The 21,231-nt window shown below is 48.7% G+C and overlaps 1 protein-coding gene across 1 annotated transcript in view; it reads right to left on the reverse strand.

Annotated features, from left to right (window-relative positions):
* The window catches only part of POLE (DNA polymerase epsilon, catalytic subunit), a 54,231-nt gene that overhangs the window by 21,970 nt on the left and 11,030 nt on the right, over positions 1-21,231 (reverse strand). The window contains exons 11-29 of the mRNA XM_065890100.1: positions 20,953-21,038; positions 20,659-20,778; positions 19,066-19,198; positions 18,859-18,972; positions 18,536-18,748; positions 18,152-18,259; positions 13,810-13,938; positions 13,633-13,735; positions 13,395-13,541; positions 12,838-12,983; positions 8,984-9,132; positions 7,843-7,935; positions 7,455-7,599; positions 5,072-5,229; positions 4,499-4,694; positions 3,642-3,856; positions 2,037-2,139; positions 1,522-1,602; positions 1,286-1,408 (exon numbers count right to left, since the gene is read on the reverse strand). Coding sequence (XP_065746172.1) covers positions 1,286-1,408; positions 1,522-1,602; positions 2,037-2,139; positions 3,642-3,856; positions 4,499-4,694; positions 5,072-5,229; positions 7,455-7,599; positions 7,843-7,935; positions 8,984-9,132; positions 12,838-12,983; positions 13,395-13,541; positions 13,633-13,735; positions 13,810-13,938; positions 18,152-18,259; positions 18,536-18,748; positions 18,859-18,972; positions 19,066-19,198; positions 20,659-20,778; positions 20,953-21,038 — 2,562 coding nt within the window. The remainder of the gene's footprint in view (positions 1-1,285; positions 1,409-1,521; positions 1,603-2,036; positions 2,140-3,641; positions 3,857-4,498; positions 4,695-5,071; positions 5,230-7,454; positions 7,600-7,842; positions 7,936-8,983; positions 9,133-12,837; positions 12,984-13,394; positions 13,542-13,632; positions 13,736-13,809; positions 13,939-18,151; positions 18,260-18,535; positions 18,749-18,858; positions 18,973-19,065; positions 19,199-20,658; positions 20,779-20,952; positions 21,039-21,231) is intronic.

Raw genomic sequence — 21,231 nt, forward strand, 5'->3', positions numbered from 1 at the left:
TCTTGGTTCACTCTACTGTTTTTGAATTCTTCAGCTATAAGCTTACTTAATTTTCTACTGGTTTTTCTTTTCTATTATATGCATTTAAATAGATTATGTGTTATTTGTAGTCCTCTTTAGCTGCATACTACAAATTTTGATAGTATTTTCATTCAGTAAGTATTTCTAATTTCCATTGTGACTTCTTTGATCCATGAGTTACTTATAAATGTGTTTCTTTTTAGTTTCCAAACAATATGGTCTGTATATAAATTATTTGGAATCTGTTGCAATGCACTTTGCAGCATACAGACAGTCTTATTTTAGGTGTTCTTGAAAAGAATGTGTATCCTTTAATTACTGGGTGCAAGGTTCTATTTGTTAACTAAATCTAGTTAGCTACTAAATCTAGTTAGCAATTGTGTCATTCCAACTGTACACATTTTTACTAGTTTTTGGTCTGCTAGATCTATCAATTGAGAGAGATGTGTCAAAATCCCAAACTGATTAGATGTCAATTTCTTCTACTTAGGTAATTTTTACATTATTTAATTTGAAACTAAACTATTAGAATTGTTATATATTTCTAGAGAATTGTTGACTTTCAGTATAGTTTAATACCATCCTTATCCTGACTAATACTTTTTGGCCTACATATTTTTTTGGTCTGGCATTAATACAGCTACATCAGCTTTGTTTTGGTTAATATTTACCTGATATATATGTTTTTTCAACCTTTTAATCATTTTGAGCCCTTTTAAGTATAGCTCTTAAAAATAAGATAAAGTTAGACTGTAAAAATTCAACCCGAGAGTCTGCTTTTAGCAGGTGAGTTTATTTACTGCTCTGGTTGAAGCTCACTTTCCATCTTCAGCACCTCCGAATTTTCTTCTTGCTCTTCTGATTTTAGCTGTGCTTTTCATTACACTGTCTTCAGTATTTTTTGGAGTTTCTAACAGAATTTTTTTTTTTTTTACAGTTTAGACAACTGAGGTCTCAAGGAATAGTGATGCATTCCAAGTTACTGAGTCTAATCAGTACATCCTCCATTTACACATAGTTCTTCACCCTAAACTGATGATTCAAAGTTTCTTATCGCAAAAGAAGAACATTGGGAGGAATTAAAGCATAAAGTATCAATGTGTACATTTTTAGAAAGAAAAAAAAAAATTGTAAATGCCTGAATGGAAGGAAGCATCCAAAATTATGGACAGCAATGTGGAGACTTTGGTGCCCTGTGTGCCCATGGGACACTGCCCAGCACCAACCGTCACAGCCTCTGTTGGCCTGGGCCAGGCCCCATTACCTGTCTCTTGCCCTCAAGGACGAAGAGCTCACTGATCTTCTTCTGCTTGTAGACATCGTTCTTCTCCAGCAGTTTTTTGTGCAGCCAGTCAGGGTGCTTGACACGTGGTACTGGGTTCTTCACCTACATAAAGGTGAGATCGATCACTTGTCTGATGCTGTTAGTCTGGGCCAGGCCCAGGTTTCTGTAGCTTTTAGGTCACACTGTGCCCTGTTTCCACCAGTTCTCAACCTCACCTGCTGCAGAGCCGCAGGGATTGTGATGATCTTCTGTATGGCACTTCCCAGTCGCTCGATGTAGTAGTCCCAGTCCAGAATCTGAGCGTTCAGGAAGCCAGCAACAACCGGGGTGTATGAGAGAAAAGCAGCAGCAGTGGCATGCTTCACGTGTCTCACTTAACCCTCTTAGAAATTCTAAGATACAAGGTCCCATTTCACAGAGGAGGAAACTGAAGTGGAGAGTGTAAACGACTCTCCCAGGATCAGAGCTGGTAGGGGGCCAAGCCAGCACTAGAACCCTGTGCCAGACCCCAAGCCTTAGTCCATCCAAGAGAACAGTTAAAAGGGCCTCCCCAACATTTAGCTTCTCCAGTTTTGCCCTAAAATGTAACTATTTCCTCATTCATTACATAACAGAAAGGAGGAAATCAAGAGTGAAGTCTCCAGCCAAAAAGGAGACCTGAGTCAGGGATACTCTGCCCTGTCTAGTTTTCCTCCTAAACTTCTGAGAGTAGGAAAAAACCCGCACTCACTGTCCGAATATCAAAGTCTTGAAGGGAAGAACTCTTAAGCCATTTCCGGAGAAAGTGCTTCCTCACGGTGGGCTCTGCCTGGAAAATGGCGAGTGGAATGGCCCTGGGCAAGAAGAGACACAAAACTCAACAATGTGAAAACCTCCCTAAACCAGGTCATAGCACTTATCAAGTACACACATATTCTACATGGAAATAAGTTATTATGACCTACTTTGTAACCTATGTTTCTATTTATTGTAGTTATTTGTATAAACTATACCTATATCTGATGTTTATCATACTTAATAACTAAACAATACTTCATCATATTAAAATACCACGGTTTAATGTACAATCCCCTACCATTGGCCATCTGGTCTGTGTTTGGCCACTGTTAATAGAGCTATTTATACAAGTGTCCTTATATAAGTTATATATTCATGTGCATGTATGTAATTAAAAACTTAAAAAATTATTATTCATTGGGTAAAATATTAGAGAGCCCACCTGCTCACCTGAAAATGAAGCCAGTTTTCACGTCATTAGCAAAGCAATAGGGCAACTGTCACTACCCCTCTTTCTTTCATTGGAGGAAGTATTTGTTATTGTGAAATATCATGAAGAAACTTAGAAAGAACACGACACCTGTGCACCCACCACCCAGTCCTATCAAACTGGCCCTGCCATTTTTATTTCATGGATGAAAAAATAAAGATGACGATGAAGTCCCCAGTGCAGCTCTCCTGACCCTCCTCATATAGAAGTAAACACAATATTTTTCTTGGTGTTTATCAATCCCATGCATGCTTTATAGAACTATTTTGTGTACCCATAAAAAAATGAGTACTTTCTATGTGTGTAAACTTAAACAGGTGGAAGTACACTGTATGTGTCGCCCTGCAGTCTGCTTTTCTTGCTCTATCAGTGATGTAACATGTAGCTGTGATTCAATCATCCCAACTCGAAAAGTACAGCATCAGTCTCCTCGGGGGTGTGAGTGATCTGGAGTCCTGTCCTAAACCTGAAATGGACCTTGTGATGGGGCCCATCGCAGCAGACCCTCCAAGACATCCCCACTCCCCTATGCCTGACTGAGAGGGTGCTCTCAGTCTGGTCTCCCAAGAACCCAGATTCTCCGGGCTCCAGGTGGATGGGCTCACCACGCTCTCAGGGGTCCCACCAGGGCCCCAGAAAGCCTTCCTGTCATCTGATCTGCAGGGGGTCTGAGGCCCAGTTCCTCCCTTTTCTAAATCCAGACTATCCCTGCACTGTTTTTTTAAATATTTATTTATTTTTGGCTGCATCAGGTCTTAGTTGCAGCACAGGGGATCTTTTCTTGCGGCAAGCAGGCTCTACAGAGCACGGGCTCAGTAGCTGCGGCGTGCGGGCTTAGTTGCCCCACCGCATGTGGGATCTTAGTTCTTTGACCAGGGATCGAACCCACGTCCACTGCACTGGAAGGTGGAGTCTTAACCACTGCACCACCAGGGAAATCCCTCCCTGTACTGTTTAAGGAAGCTCATCTCTCTATGGAAGGACAGAGATTCCACAACAGATGCAGGTTTTCAATGTGAGCATACGAGACCCTTAAGGAATTCCTTCCTTAACACTGGAAACCCTTACCTCTCTGTGACCGGAGACCCCTCAGGCTTCCGGGAGATGATGTAGCGGCAGCTCAGCCCTGCATCCTTCACCATCTGATCCCCCAGGAACTCAGCCAGGCGCCTGGCCGTGCTGATGGACGTAGACTTCTGCTCCCCATAATCTTCCAGCTTCCGAGACATGGAACGGTTCTCAGAGATCAGCTCGAACAGCTCAGAATCAGGCATGTTAGCTGCCTGGAGAAAGAGGCAATGGGCAAAACGTCACTCAGAAGGAAGGGAGCACCACCGTGAGGCTACCCGAGACTTTCCTCCAGGTGAAAGTCTGCGTTTCTCTAGCCTGATGAGCTGAAGGCAGCAGTGTAATAGGGCTGTCTCATACCAGCATACAGCAACACTTACACCACACACAAAACCGTACCTTTTGTTTTATTAAAGTGTGCAGAAAAATATCAAGAAGCGTTTATTGAGCTATTGGCACGAAGACTGCAGAAAAAGAGAAAAGACAGAGCATTGATTTTTCTCCTAAAAGGAAAAGAAAGATGGGGAAAGGAGGAACCAGGAGGGAGAAGAGGCACGGGCCAGCCGGACAGCAGCTGGACCAACTGAGGGGCCAGCAGCTTCCTTCAGCGATGAGGAGTCCAGGGGGCCTATCCGAGGACAAACAGCTTACAATTCGTTCATTATCATGCTATTTGTTTCCTTCACTGTTTCTGTCACTGGATATAGAAGTTAAGGGGGGATTCTGAGAGGCCCTGGAACTAAGGAAGTAGTGGGATCCCATCAGAATTATTAGCCTTGAGTTCACCTGTCACCTTGCTCACCAGGACCCTCTCTGACTGCAGGACCCTCAGAGCCAGGTGAGGAGGGTGGCCTTACCTTACTGTACAGCACGTCCAGCCAGTAATCAGCCACCTTGGCAACAGAGCCATACGCCTCCTCTAGGGTGCTGCCCTTAAGGAAGGCCTCGAATACTGAGGACTGGAAGATTTTAATCAGCTGCAGCTCCCCACGGCGTTTGACCTCGAAGCCCTTGAGCTCAGCCAGGGAACCATCCTCATTGAATACGGCATACCTAGAAACACAGGCAAGCACAGCAGAGAGGGAAAGCCTGGGATGCTGGCTGCTTCTCCTCGCCCTCGGCCTTCTTCCTTCTCTTACCCGCCCCTCTAGCATCCATCAAGCAGCAAACATCTCTCCATCCTGAGGTTTATGCTTCTCCAAACTAAAAATGACTTAAGGCCCTGCCATCTGTAGAACCAGAATATAACAGGTGGAGAACAGAGTTGGTAGCATCAGCGTCAAGAACAGCTTTCCAAATTGAATCAAAAAGGCCAAAAAACTAGAACTGAGGTCTGTTCCCATCCTGGCTCCTGGTCCACTTCCTGGAGGAGTTGTTAAACCTAGTCTATCCATTTCCTTTCCTAAGCATAAAGTCTGTGGGATTCCTACCTCTTCTTCAGTTTCTTGCCTTCTTCCTTGGAGGCTGGAAGGATCATGGCAAGGTAGGGTCCGTCAACCTCAAAAAAGATGCTGTTCTCTGAGCGGGAGACATAGGTGAGCGAGGAAGGCTCAGCCAGCTCCTGGTACTGCTCATTGGTGAAGCCCTCCTGCACAGCAAGAGTGAAGAGGGGCTCAGCCTCACTTGTGATCGTCCAAACCTGGAAACCACCAGCTGCCCTCCAAGGGGTAGACAGATCAGCCAAGCTGGGGCTCTTCCATACAATGGACACCACTTGGCAAGAGAAAGGGATCAAGTTCTGACACGTGTCCAACGTGGATAAAATGAAGTGCATCCTGCTTGGTCCAGAAAGTTACACGCATGTTTCCATTCATAGGACACGCTGGAAAAGGCAAAACTATCACATAAAGGACATGCTGGGGAGCCAGGTTTGGGTGTAAGGAGAAGGGCTGACAACAAAGGGGCAGCACCCAGGAACCTCCAGGGTAGTGGGCTATTCTGTGTTGCGCTGTGGTGGTGGACACACACCTCTATGTGTGAATCAAAACCCACAGAACTGCACCCTGTAAAAAAGTGAATTTTACTGTAGGCAAATTAAAAAACATTCAACCAGGATCTAGGGTGACCCCAAGAGAGCCTGCAGACTGGGACAAACGAGCTTAACTTCATTATCGCTGCATGACAGAACCCTGCCAGAGGGCTGGCTTAAGAAACTTTGGCAAACCTTGTGTTACCTGGGTGGTGTAAGACTAAAGATAAAACACTCGACTGCAGCTGGTGAGCTTACTGCTCACAGACACATGGTTCTGAACCTATTTTACACAAATACTAGGGTTGAACAAATAAATACATTAGGAAAACTAGAAACAGGAGAAAGAAGTTACTAGTAAGGAAAAGAGAATAGATTGGAGCTGGATATATCAATAGACTCATGTTATATATTTTTAAATATATATGCAGATAAAGAGAGAAATAAACGTACATTCATGTGTGCAGGGTTATACACACACACATTTCCTAGCCAATCTGCTGTGAGCAGCAGTGACACCTCAGACCCCATCTCGGTTTCTAACACCACTCTCCAATAAAAGGAAGCCAGGCTCCTTGGGGAAATGGCTGATTCCAGGGTGGGACAGGGGAAATACAAGATGAGGCTGGAGTGTCTTGTAGTCCCAGGAAGTAAGAAAGTACTCCAAAAAAAGCCAAACCCAAACCCCAGAACGGGGCATGTCTCAAGGACACGCGGGTGAATATGGAGGAGTCCCCAGCGGCCAAAGGGGAACAAGCTGAGTAACAAAACATGCCAGGACAGAAGTGGGTTGTGGCCCAACAGAACAAACATGCGCAAACCCACACTGACCTAACAAATGACTCAATAAAGTGACAAGCAAGGGAATAAGTGGGAGGGAAGGGTGACAGCTCTTCCTTACAGAAGGTTCCGATGAATAATTTTCAAGGAATGAGGGAACTAGAGTCGCCTTGGGCAGAGTGATGCCTGCTGTAACCACTGCTGAGACCACTGCTAGCGCTAAAACCAGGGGGCGAAGGTTCCAAGCGAAACGGCACATCTGCAGAATCTCAAAAGTATCTCCTCCACTGTCTTTACTAATTACAGTGGTGGCTTTGCTATGTGGCCAGACTCTGCCACTCCTCCTGGGAGTGTGGACTCACTGGCTCACTCCAATAACGTGACACTGGGAAGCCAGCAGGCAGCAGGAGTGCAGGTCCCGACACCATGCCCTGACAGAATGCCAACACGGGGCATGTACTCTGGAGTGTTCCTCCAAAAACCCCAAATAACCTCAGTCTAATAACAAACAACAACAGACAAATTCAAATTAAGGGTCAGTTAGCAAAGCACCTGACCAGTATCGAAGTGTCCTGGTCATAACAGACCAGAGAGACCAAGGGGCTGCCAGGCTGGAGGGGACTAAGGAGACAGGACGCCTAAACGCAGTGCACAAAAAGTGGGGAATCCAAATACAGCTGTAGTTGAGTTACGGTGTGGTGCCAAGGTGACTTCTTAATTCTGACAATTACACTGCGGTTTATAAAAGATTTTACTTAACATTAAAGGCAGCAGGCTGAAGGATATACAGAAATTCTCTATTCCATTTTTGCAATTTTTCTGTAAGTCTGGGTATTACACTGAAGGCGAATGTAGACTCAGGTAACTTTTGAGCATAGCGTTTTCTGGACAGATGCTCAGGCTAGAGAAAAACAATCTGACGGTTGGAGACGGGGAGGCCTGAAGTCAGGATGGGAGCATGTCAGTGACAGCCAGCCCAGCCCCCTTTCCCAAATCCCCGTCAGAGCGGTGGCACGAGGAAGCCAAGCCCAGACGGTAGCCCCTCACTGGAGACGCAGGCTCACCTTGACCATGATGTTTAACATAGCCCCAGGGTAGGAGATGGTCACCTTGGGCTTTTTCACACTGGTCGTCTTGATGACAAAGTTTTCCGGGAAGCTGTTGGGCAGGACACACCATATTCCATCTGTGTCCAGCTCTAAGGGCCTCCTTCAGGGAAACAGAAAAATGAGACCACATGGATGGTGGACATCGACGCCTACGGAGCAAGAACCCCCTGTCAAGTCCTGACAGTGGACAAGGCTCCCCCTGGTCGTGAACCCACAGAACGAAACACCTGCCCCTCTCCAGCTCTATCTTCATCAACCTGTCCCTTCTCTCCCCCAGCCATCCGGCCTCCCCACCAGGCCGCGGCCCACCCAGCCTCAGCAGCTGACCAAGTGCAGCACTCACCCGATCTGCTCAATCAGCTCCCGTGCCTGGGTGATAATGTTGGCCCCCGTGAAGCAGACGATGCCAGCCATCTCCATGGAGTACCAGCGGGCCCTGGGAGGGACAGTCACAGCAGAGGGGGTGGGAGGGGCTCCCTCTAGAGGGTCATTAGAGTTGGGGCTGGGAGGAGGGGACATCTGAAGCAGGGAAGAACTAAGGCGGAATTTAGCTCTGTGCTGAGGACACTCCTCTGTTCCTACTTCAAGGTGCAGGGCTCCGCTCAGGAAAGTTCTGGAAGGATGCAGCATGCTGCCACTGCAACAGCTCACAACCTCAGTTCAGCAGGACTCTCAATACCAGCCAGATGGCCGTGTGTCCGAGTCCCCTCCCACTCTCCCCAGCACCGTCTCATGCCTCCTTCGTTTTCCCAAAGCCCACTCTCATCCCGACTTCTCAGGGAAAACACCAGCCCACCTGGCTCAGTGTTCACACCAGGTCTCAGAGGTGTCAAGCGACCTGAGGCCAGGCCCTCCTGCCCCAGGGAACTCTGCTCCGGTTCTAGCCCTGCTCTCAGCCCCTCCCTCTCTGCCATTAAAAAGCAGTAACAGAGAATCAAGGCCTCTCCCCCTCAGACCAGTCCCTGGCCCCATCACCACCTTTCCCCTTCTCCAGGCCGCCATGCCGACCCTCCCAGTCTCCAACCACAGGGGCTAGGCCTCACCTTCGATCACCTGCTCTCCCGAGGCCCCCACCCACCTGGTTGTCGGTCCAACGGACACAGGCCCCACCTTGCCTCATCCCCCTTTGGCCTCTGATCACGGGCACAGTCTCCATGGGGCTTTAGGACACCCGGCCCTGGCTTTCTCGACTTCTCAGAAGGCTTTATTTACACCCCTCACTAGTCGTATGCCAGAAACTACCACACCGCTGTCTGCAGCCCAGTATGCTCAGAAGAACATGCCCAGCAGTACTGACCCCGCTGATGCCCAGGACCCTCTGAGCCAGCGTGACCTCCACCCCTACCCAACCTGCTCGGCCACATTCCTTGAACTGGGGCCCTGCCTCTCCCCTCTCACTCGTGTCCATGGGCCCCATGCATCTCAGCTCCTCCCTTAGTCCACTAGCCCCACCGGCCCCACCAGGCACCCGGGCAGGAGCCTACCCCTTGCGCATGACGTAGCCGTAGAAGGAGTTGAGGATGCACTTGTGAGCCAGCTGCAGGGAGTCGTACAGGACCTCCATGTTCCTGCAGCGCTTTGCTTCCGCTGCCTCTCCCACCTCCACCGCCGCAGATAGCTTCTTTCTCCACACCTGAGACCCACACAGGCTGATCATCCCCCACTCTTCCAGCTCACATTCTCTATGGCCAGTGGCCCAAGGTTTACTATGTTGCAAATTTCCAGTCTATAGGAAACTTGAAAAAAAGTAGAGTGAAGACCATATGCAAGAGGGGCCACTGTTGATATTTTGTGCCATATTTCCTTTATTCCATTCTCTCTCTCTCTCTCTCTCGGCACAAACAATGGAAAGATGTAGCTCTCATGACCAGAGCCCCCTAAGTACCTAAGCAGACAATTCCCAGGAACAAGCACACTCTCCTACAGAACCTCAACACTGTTATCACACCCGAGAAACTTAACACGGAAACGACAACTTGTTCCTCACAGGGTCGGCACGCTTGGTTCTCACCAATCCGGAATCACCTTCAATCTAGAACTGCCCCATGTAAGACAGATATCCTGAAAGGAGTGCTGAACACAAAGGAATATGTTGATATTACATTTTTGTTTCTTGTGAGACTATGGCCTAGGAGAAAATACTCTATGACAGCAACAACTCACTTGGACACCTCAGACTTGGGGCAACTTCAGCCTCCTGGGACAGAACCCAGAACCCAGCAGCTACCTGGAGAAGGGGATGAAATCCACACCTGAAGACCAGTGACAGAGGCAGGGGTTTCGCTCCACTAGAGGCCCAGGGGCTCCCAGTCCAAGTCCTGTTATTCCATTTACTCTTTTATTAATAGACTGGACAAGCTGAGTGACAGGGTCTCTCAAACTATATAACTCACAAACCACTGACTGAAAGCAAAGTGCACATCATTAGAGGCAACATCTTAGAATAACAATTTACCCCTTAGCCAATACTTATGAACACACAACTGTTTACCAGACACTAGACCAAGCGGTGGAAGATGGACACCGCAACGCTAACCAGGACCGTGTGCTACTATAATTGGTTGCAAAGGAAATGTTCTCGTCACTGTGGTGGTGGTTACACAGCTGTATGCGTTTGTCAAAATCAATAGAACTGCCCACCTGAAAGGGTCAGATTTATCCCACGACAATGTTACCTCAATAAAGTAGACACAGCCACTAGGGACGGTGACAGACATGGACGCTCGGGGGCGTATGAACTCACTTCCTGCCCGAGCAGCATTTCTTTCCATTTGCTAGGCTACATGCTGTCACAGTGGTCAAACACCGGACATTCCCCTTGCATCTCAGAACATTTCACCTTTACTCCCCCAGCTGATACCACCTTTTCAGTACCTAGAAGAATGTCGGGCACATAACAGGCACTCCGTAAATGTGCTAAGCGAATGAAAGGCTTCCCAGGATTTGTATCACATGGGAAGACATCAGGCTGTTAGTGCTGAGGGGGTGGGGAGGGGGCACGCAGGACCCCAGGAACGCCCAGTGCCAGCCGGGGTCGGGGTGGGAGGCTCAACACGGTGACACCTGGCCCTCGTGTCAACACAGGCTGTACCTCCCGGGACGCTGAGCCTCAAGGAGGCCAACAGACAGCTCAGCTCCCCCAGCTCAGCCCCAGCAGCTGTGAGGCTGGCGTTTGGCAGCTTAGCTCCCCCTGCTCCATCGAAATGAAGCGAGTCTCCGCTAATAGGAAGGGTGGGGGGCCTGCAACACCACACTGCCAAGCTTCCGTGATGCGAATGGCCGTCCTGAGGTACCCTAGGACAAGAAGCCAGGCCCATCTGTGTCTTATTAACTAGGGAAACAAGAGCTACTCAAGAGGTCCCTAGTAAGAGCAACTGATAAAGAAATGCAAAGAAGGCCATAAATATTTCAGCAAATTCCCCGTCCAATGTGAGAAGAAATTCTTTTAAAGGTCTGGTATTTAAAGAACAAACAAAATTAAGAAATTTATTGAGTGCCTACTATGTGCCAGGTAATATGTTAGACTCTAAAGAACAAGACAGTCACTACACTTTCGGCACTCTGATGAGGCAGACAGATGAACGAGTAACTCAATAGTTTAATTAAAATAAAGTGAGAAGGTATGGTGGTTCCTCAAAAGATTAAAAATACAATTACCGGGACTTTCCTGGTGGTCCAGTGGTTAAGACTCCGCACTCCCAACGCAGGGGGCCCAGGTTCGATCCCTGGTCAGGGAACTAGATCCCACACGCATGCCGCAACTAAGGAGCCAGCGAGCCTCAATTAAGACCCAGCACAACCAAATAAATTAATTAAAAATTTAGAAGTAGGGCTTCCCTGGTGGTGCAGTAGTTGAGAGTCTGCCTGCCAAGGCAAGGGACACGGGTTTGAGCCCTGGTCTGGGAAGATCCCACATGCCACGGAGCAACTGGGCCCGTGAGCCACAACTACTGAGCCTGCGCGTCTGGAGCCTGTGCTCCGCAACGAGAGAGGCCGCGATAGTGAGAGGGCCACGCACCACGATGAAGAGTGGCCCCCGCTCGCCACAACTAGAGAAAGCCCTCGCACAGAAACGAAGATCCAACACAGCCAAAAATAATAAATTAATTAATTTAAAAAAAGAAAAAAGAGTTCTGAAACTCATTAAATATTTAAAAACAAATTTTAAAGTAAAATAAAATTTTTCTCCTTTAAGAAAAAAAATACAATTACCATACGATTCAGCAATTCCACTTGCGGATATATACCCAAAAGAACTGCAAGCAGGATCTCAAAGAGATGCCTGTACACTATGGGTGAATAATTCACAGCAGAAATATTCACAATATCCAAAACGTGGAAGCAACCCAACTGTCCACCGATGGATGACTGGATAAACAAAATGTGTTATGTCCATACAATGGAATATTATTCAGCCTCAAAAAGGAAATTCTGACATAAGCTACAACATGAATGAACCTTGACAACATTAGGCTAAGAGAAATAACCTAGTCACAGAAGGACAAATCCTGTGGGACTCCACTTATATGAGGTCCCTAGCGTGAGCAAAGTCTACAGAAGGTACAGAATGGAGGGTTATTGTTAAGGCAGAACAGAGTTTCATCTCTGCAGGATGAAGAGCTCCGGAGAGGGATGGCGGGGATACCTGAACAACAACGTGCATTTGCTCAATGCCACTGAACTACACGCTTAAAATGTTACATTTCACGTCGTGTATATTTTATCATAAGAAGCCAAAAAAGTTAAAAATGATAATAATAAAGCACAATGACGACAGTCTATCAAGGCAGGGTGGGATGTGAAGACTCACTGAGTCTAGCAGTGAAGGAAGGTCTCTCAGAAAAAAATGATTTGCTTAAAGAGAACACAATTATTTGTTGATATTACAACTGAGGTATTGCTATGTATTTCTATGTATTTCCCTTAATCCTAATCCTAATCCTGGATCAAACATGTCAGTGAAAACACCCCCCTCACTCCTCCTGGTCAGAGGTTGGCAAAGTAAAGGGCCACATGGTGTGTACTGTACACATGTAGGCCTCAGTTTCTGCTGCGGGCAAATGCAGCTCAGTTCCAATAAAACTTTAGTTATAAAAATGGCTGGCCCGGCCATAGTTTGCTGACCCACTGCTCTAGATAGTTACTTTAAAAGCAATCATTCAGAATAGTTGCGAGGCCCCAAGCCCTTAATTCTTCAAAGTTAAGAACAACTGCACATTTATTGTCTGAATGCAGGTACCAGCCCAGAGGTGGGGAGTAACACACCCAGACAGTGCCAAGCAAGGATTTTCACCTCAGAAACTAGACTCTGTTCCGACCTCACAAAGGTCAGGCCCACCTTGTGGAGACCTTTGAACTCGTAGCGCCTGTCCCGAAAGGCACGCACTGTGTCCACATAGAAGGAGTTCTCCCGCTGGCAGATGGTGGTAAGACGTTCTTCCACCTTGGTCACGTGGATTTTCTTGTATGCCTTCCGGCAGTAATCTGAGGCACAATTGAGAGTGGGGGGCACGTGAGACTCCACACAGCAGACAGGCCTCCTGGACACAGCCAAGAAAGCTAGGCAATGGATGCCAACAAACGTGGCTTTTTAGGTTAATGCAAAGGAGCAGAAAACTCAGAAAGACATGTGCTAGTGAAGCATATCAAAGAAAAGGCAGCCCCGTATGAACGGACCAAACACATGAAGACCACAAGGAGGGTTTGGTAGCTGAACACGCACCGAAGGATAAATGACAAAAAGAAGCCTATAGGAAGAACTAGTTCCCAGTGGTCTCATCTAGTTCAACAATTGGTTCGACTGACCTCAAGGGGTGACACACCAACACAGCCCAACGAAGACTCAAGTCAGAGAAAACGCAGTCTGTGGAGATGCACGCTGTCCCAACTGCTCACCTGCCAGCCTCCGCTTCTCGTATTTAGCCTGCTCCTCGCGGGACAGCTCGTGAAAGGCCCGGGCTGGGCCCTCTGGGGTCAAGGGAGGGAACTTCTCTGACTCCAGCTGGTGCTGGATCCGATGGTACTCACTGCGACTGGCTGGCACTGGGAGGGGTGATGGGAAGAGAGTGTGTGATAGAGACCCAGCCCCTGCTGGGCTCCCTGCTGAGCAGCCCCGCCCAGGGCGGACACTCACTGAACTCGCCCCTCCACTGCCAGGCCATCTTCCTCTGGCAGTTTGCTCCAGGCTTGTTGAAGTCACAGGCAGCACAGGTGGCCTCATCCACCATGGCAGAGGGCTGTGAGGGGACAGGAAGGGAGCAGTTAGGGTTTGCGCAAAAGAGCTTGATTCTGATGTGAGAATCTCTCTCACCTGCAGGCGGTTCGTCAAGATGATGTTGGGGTACATGGCCCCCACGTCCAGGTGGTAGATAAGGGGACACTCAATTCGGTTAGGAACATCTTTCAGGGAGGTGAGCTTGGCCTTAATCTGATCACACACCTACAGAGAAAGGGGAAAGAAGTGGAGGCTGGCGACCAAGACGAAAACTTGGAGACTGTACAGAGTGACAGAGAAAGCACCATGGGTTGCAGACGGACGACAGATGAAAGGCACCAACACCAGGCCCTGGAGGTGCAGGGGACTTGCAAGAAAAGACAAGACAGCATCACGGGAAGTAGCAGCCTCCACCCCAAAGAACTCTGGGGTTCAGGAGAAAAGTGCAGAGTCTGTGGCCTCACATGGCACGGCCCATCTGCTAGCAAGTAGGGGACCCAGCTACATTATCAAGAGCCATACTTCCTGGGTGCCCCGAGTGCCCCCATGGTGCAGGTGTGTGACACAACATCAACATCCCAGCAATCCCTCATCTGATGGATGAGAAGTTTCAAGAGGTGAGTATGGGCTCAAGAACAGGCCCTCTTAGACTAAACACCTGCTCTGAACTGTGACGCTAGACTGTTTCCAGCATTACTTTATAAACCAATGAATCAGATTCTGTTTCCAGCCAAGGTTATTAGCTTAAAAACCCTCCTAATGCCAAACACCTAGAAATCCTAAATGAAATGTGAAAACTATCCCTGTAAATGCAGTTCTGAGCTTCTAAGTCATCCCCAGAGAACAAAAGTGATGAGCAGGCTCAAAACCAGAGCAGTGAGTTGACTCAATGGGTGCCTGGCAGGGCCAGGCCCTGTGTTGGGGTCCCCAAGACCATCCCCAGGTTTGGTGACTCACAGGGAAAAGACACAGAGCTCAATCAGCAAAGGAAAAAGGCGATGGGGAAGAGCCCAGGCTCAAGCTTGGATGAGCTGAATTCTTCCAGCATCAAGCCATGACAACACGTGAGAAGCGATGTCTCCCAGAGAAGCTCGTGGAGACCCACTGCCCAGGGTTCTTACTGGGGGCCGTTCACGTAAGCAGCTCTGCCTGCATGGACCAAAACCCGGACTCCCAAAAGGAAAGCAGGTGCTCAGCACAGACCACCTTGTTTGCACAAGCAACTGAGCTTCCGTGAGGCCTTCCTATCAGAGGGAAGCGAGAAACCTGCTGGAACCCGCGTTCCCAGACGCCGAGGGCAGCCGAGCAGCAGGCCTTTCCGAGGTCAGCGGCCTCAGGCCTGTGCTGTGAGCTCTTTCCTTCACACTTCTCATGCCTCCTCAGGGAGGGGCAGGCTACACACAACAGGGAGACAAAACACAGAGCCCCAAATAAAGGCAGGACTCTCAAAGGCCACCTCCATAAAAGAATAAACTAGAACAAGTCTGCTCACCAAAACCATGTGCATTCTGGGCTCTGGGCAAAGAAAGCATCTTCCCTGAGCATCTGTCATCACGGGTGCTAAGAGGTCTGTGATTTGCATTAAACTCTCCACTAAGACTGAGACCCTCCAGCCAAGGAACCAGATAAGAAGGGACATCAGGCCTGTGTCACTTTTGTGGAACCAGGAAGAAACTGTAAAATTACCTGACAGTCCTCCTACTGAAGAGGAATTCACATTCCAAAACTGCTGAGCATGGGGAAAAAACACCCACCGTGACTGAGAGCAGACACAGTGGGAGGAGACCCCTGAGAACATCAGAGAAGTAACCTCCTGGAGTATACATGCTAAAATGAGGCTAATTAAAGACAATAAACACCAAAAATCTAAAACACAGGAAGAGAAACAACAAAGACCTACTGTATAGCACAGGGAATTATATTCAATATCCTGTAATAACCTATAATTGAAAAGAATATGAAAAAATACATATATATATAGGGAATTCCCTGGCGGTCCAGTGGTTAGGACTCTGCACCTCTACTGCAGGGGCATGGGTTCAATCCCTGGTCGGGGAACTAAGATCCTGCAAGCCACGCGGCACAGGCAAAAAAAAGAAAAAAGAATATATGCATGTGTATGTACATATGTATGCGTGTATATATATGTATATATATATATATGTATAAAACTGAATCACACTGCTGTATACCTGAAACATTATAAATCACTATACTTCAAAAAACTTTAAAATTAGAAAGTAAATAAAACACAGCAAGAGAAAAAGTCCACTTTAAAGAAATAAAGCACATTTGAAAAAGAACCAATAGAGCTTCTAGAAATAAAAATATTGTCCTAAAAAACAAAAACAGTCACTGAAACTATAAAAGGCTAATAAACAGGCTCTGATAGCCACGTATTTTTGTTTTATTTTTATTCACTCCCCAAATGTAACACCTAGTTAAACCAGAACATTAGGTATGTACTTATTTGATCCAAAATGTATATGCAGCACTAAAATTTGAGAACTACTGTATTTAGGAGTTATCTAACACCCATTAGATAACTTAATTGAATACACTGGCATTCTTAGACAGGCTGGCTAGAAAAAACCTTTAGATCTGGGGTCGGCAAACCTCTGTGAAGGGCCAGATAATAAATACTTCAGGATTTGTGGCCACAGTCTATCACATATTTTTTTTACAACATTTAAAAAATATGAAAACCATTCTTAGCTTGCTGACTGTACAAAAACAGGCCTTATGGGCCATAGTTTGCCAATCTCTAGACATTCAAGTATAAACTGGAAAACATCTAAATTATGCAAAAATTAACCAGAAGAAAAACATCAATCAGAAGGGCAGCCATCTTTTATGAAATACATTAACTTTGGTAAAGTCACATTAGAAAATCACTTGAATGCAAAATTGCCCTTAGTATTAAAAAATTCCTTAAAACCCTCCAAAGAAGTCAAACTCAAACTAGTAAGGAAAAAATGACTAAAAGGAACATCTATCAAGTAGAACAGGAAATACCAGAAACGTAATACTTATTGTTTCTAACTGAATCTCAGGCAAATGAGCCATTTGGAGAACAATCCCCCATCCATCTCTGTGCTAAGGCAAGCTCTGAAATGCTGCTCTGGAGGGAAGATGAAGACGACCCAAATAAGGGGCGGAAGGCTGGGATGACAGGGGATGACACCTGGACAGGCCAGACGTCACTGTGAGCCCCAAGCTGACGCCTCCCACCAGCTGTCATCATACCACTGCCCGGATGATCACTCAGGAACAAAAAGGTGAACCTGCTGCCCTTCCCGTAAAGACCCTGGGCCACCCTATAGAGAAGTTTCAGGGACTTTGGAGACAGCTAAGACGTACTACCTGTCACCTAGAAAGAGTTCACATCCAGATTCACTAAGGTGTCTGGAGTCCCTCCAGTTACCATACCTTAAGCCTCACTCCTCACTCATTTCATTGGTTCTTGGACGTGAAAGTAGTATCTTTTGGGAACTCCCTGGTGGTCCAGTGGTTAGGACCCAGTGCTCTCACTGCCAGAGGCCTGGGTTTGACCCCTGGTCATCTGGGAACTAAGATCCCGCCTGCTGTGCCCACCCCCACACCAACCCCTCAAAAAAGAAAGTAGTAACTTTGTTCCTTTCAAGTTGTTCTTTAACTCCTATTTGTTATTCAGCCTAGACTCTCTTCTTCTCAAGTTGGTTCACAGAGCGTTCCCAAAGTACATGATAGCTGCAGCTGACAAGAGCTGCACAGTACTTCATAGTTTGCAGAGCATGTGCACACGTTCTTGTTTGAACTTTGCCTGGTGAATCTGTTATAAGGCGTTTCTTGAAATCAATCCTAGAACTGGTAAGAACTGCAAAGTACTAAAGTAGCTGATGTTAAAGTGTTGAGCAGGACCTGACAGAGACCCAAGATGTGCCGCATCCAAAGGAACAGGACAGCGAAGTGGGAGGTGCCTGGGGCCTCCAGTCATGTGACACGCTTTGCATATGGCATTTTCTAACCATTATGTGATGGACTTTACAGTCACTATATTCTGCCCTGTAATTTGTAGGAACTCCTACCATCATTTTTTAAAGTCTCTTGACAATAAAAGGTTAAAATCCTCCAATGGCTCCTCATTGCCTACAAAATACAGTTCAGGTAAACTGGCACGAAACCCTTCACTTGCCTTCCTCTCTCCCACATCACACCACTTTGTCCCGAAAGCCTTCGCCATCTCTGTGAAATTCTCCCACCTCACCAAATCGAGTCACTCACTGCGAGCACCATGCTCTCCTGTCCTAACTAGACCAGACCAGGCCCCGTGTCCTCTGTCTCGGCGCCCAAGCGCCACCACACAATAGCTGCACAATAAACATGCCGATGAAAGAAGCCAATGTGCAAGGCGAGGCGTGTAAGCAGACTGTCCCCCCTCCAGCCCCCTGTGCGTCACCTCTTGGAAGTTGGTGACCTGCTCCATGGGCACCTTCTCCTCTTCCTCGATGGCGTGACGCATGGTCTTCTCCACCCGCTGCAGCAGGAAGTCAAAGGCAGCAGGATTCTAACACAAACAACCAAAAGAGGACATGAGTAAGAGAGGAAAATGCCCTCGCACCAAGTAACCTGCCTCAGGTGGGACGCTACAAAGAGAATGCTCCAGAAGGAGCCAAGTGCTCGCCCTACAGCACCCTAAAGGGCAGGCCAGACAAAGGACGGCTGGCGAGGGGCCCACGAGGCGAGGGCTTTATTTCAGCCCTTATGGGCTGGGTCCTTCCTGGGTCCGCCCACAGCACTGGCGGGAAGAGGCCCTGCTTTAGGAGCCTCAGGAGGGGCGCACCATCCGGAACCGGCAGGGGATATCGCTGCGGAACACGCCCGACTCCAGGGCTTCCACGTGGCCACCCACGTAGGTCTCGGCATCCAGCACGTGGCCATCATCTGTCAGCTTGCTGAACTCTGGCTCCTGCTTGTTGGGGAAGACGATGTTGGCGTGGAAGGCCTGTACCATCAGCAAGGCCTCACACAGCGTCCCGGAGCCCTTCCGCAGCACCTACGGGGGAAACGCCAAGCTTTCAGCCAAACACCAAAATCCAACGGCTGCGTCCACATCAGCTGCCTGGGACCACCCCTGGCAGGCAGCGGGCCAGGAGAGGCACTGACCTCATCGGGCTCCATGGGGATAATGGTGCACAGGGCGAATATAAAGGGGTGGACGTACTTCATGTATAGGTAGTATGTGGCCACTGCGTCTGACACTGAGTAGGTGGCCAGCGTCTAAGGAGAGAATATCAGAGAGTAAGGTCAATGAGGCGCCCAGCAGGCCACCACCGCCAGCCGAAGGGCAACTCAGTGAGGCAGGGCACGTGCCTGGGGCTGCTCAGTGGCCATCCGGCACATGTCCTCGGGGTCCAGTTCCACGGGGTCATAGCCCAGCTTGGCTTTGGCAGCTGCTTTGAGGTTGTGGCTACCCACGGGAAGGTAACTGTCCCTCTTCACCCACCTGGGAATGAGAAAGAGCAAAAGCCAGAGATGATTCTGAGACAAAGCCCAGGAGCCTGTGAGAGGCTGCAAAGCTGGACACACCCCAGGAAGATGCAGGGTCCTGATGGGTACCCAAAGATCTCCAAGGCGTCACGTGGTGCAGGCCCCTTGTGAAAAGCTTTCACCCTGATCCAGTCAATTTCACAGACAAACCCACAAACAAGGAGATGCCAGAGCCAGTCCTTCCAGCCCCACGGCCTTCCTCTCAGCCTCACAGAGAAATGCAAAGGTGGGCAGGCAGGAACCTGTGCCCTCTGGCCTTCTGGATCCCTCCACAGCTTGTCCCCTCTACAGCCAGGCTCTGCCCTGCTCTCCCCGCCCCTCACACCCTGTCGTCAAACTCTCTTCATCCTCTTGCACCATCCGTTTAGCACAGAAACACTCCAGGCCACTTCACGCCCATCTCCACCTCTTCCCCCATGACACACACCGTTGTCTCTCTAGGACCCACGTCTTCTTACTGGCAGCATCCAATCTCACCTTCCTTGGCCTCTCTGCCCTGTGGGCCATCCTCTCCCTCAGAAATGACCCACTGGGGCCTCCATGGCACTGCTGCCTCCACTGAGGGTGCCCACTTCTCTTTTACTTCTCTTCTTGAGAATCTATCAACTATCACTTTTTTTTTTTTTTTTTACCACATCACAGTGTCCCATAGTCTCCAGGCCCTCCACGTGGGTAGGGCTCCCAGGCCTGCTTCTACTCGGAACCCGAGCTCTGTTCTATTCCCCCATAAGCCCACCCCAAGCCCTGAGAACCAGAGTTCGCCATGCCTCCTGCACCTGTCCCCAAATCTATAGATCCCCAAGTCCTCGGCTCTCAAATATCTCTAGTCCAGCCCTCTTCACTCCTGTGTACCTTATGACCTGGCCTGCCCCTTCAATCCACGCGCCGTAACACCAGGGCTAAAGAGAAAATGCATCAATGGCTCCCCATGACCACCAAGATAAAACCCCCTCCCCACCAGGCACAGAAAGCCCATGAGACCTCCTTCTACTCCAGCCTTGCCCCTCAGCACTCTGGGCCACCTTGCACACTTGTCCTCAGCCTGGACACCCCAGCCTGCCTGGACACCATGCACGAGCCTGACTACCACATCCCAACCTTGTGTGGGAAGCCAAGGCCCCTCCACGAGCTCCCATGGCACCGGGCCTCACTCTACCAGGTCTTTCTTTCTGGTCTGGTTTCCACACCCTGAGGACCAGTGCTCAGCATGTGTTTGCTGACTGAATGAAGGATGAACAAATGATGAAAGATACATCCCGGGACCTGGGCAGAGCCGGAAGCCACTGTTCTCTCAGATGATGGGAGCTACTTCTTGTGGACAGGACCAGCGTGTGCGAGAAGGGAACCTTGGACCTCACTCACAGGAAGCCCTCATGAGACACTGTGACCAGCCGCCAGGTGAGCTGTGGGGCCTACCTGAGACAGTCCATGTGGATGCACTGGGGTGCTTTGTACTCCCCCTGGCTGTCCTTCTGGAACCCAACCTCCTGGTACATGCTCAGTCCATGGACCGCTGCTCTGGCCTCCACAAACGGCCTAATGACGAAAGGATGGACAAGCACGTGGGGCAGTGAGTCTCTAATTCCTAAGAGACCAGGAAGACTGCCCCCAGGGGACGCCTCACGTGAGCTCCTCTCAATCACAGTGCGGAGCCCGCCCGCGCCACCCAGCAGTGCTCCTCCCCCGCCCCCACCCCACGTTCTGACTCACCAGTCGAAAAAGTCCCCATTATAGGTGACCATGATGTTGGGTTTGGTCTCCTGGATGTGTTCGAACCATCTTTGGATTAGATGAACCTGAATTCAACAAATCTTAGCAGTCAGAGGGTTGCTTTTACTCTCCTTCAAGCGATTTCCAGGCAGCTCTCCAAAGCTGAGGAGCAGCAACCTCACGTGAGCCTGTTATTTCCAACCCAACAGGGCCTCCAGGTGAATGAGGACCAGCCACTGGGGACTGAGTCCAGCTGCTGCTATGATTAGAGGAATGCCG

The sequence above is a fragment of the Phocoena phocoena genome, chromosome 13 (assembly GCF_963924675.1).
Source record: "Phocoena phocoena chromosome 13, mPhoPho1.1, whole genome shotgun sequence".
NCBI classification, from domain to species: Eukaryota; Metazoa; Chordata; class Mammalia; order Artiodactyla; family Phocoenidae; genus Phocoena; species Phocoena phocoena.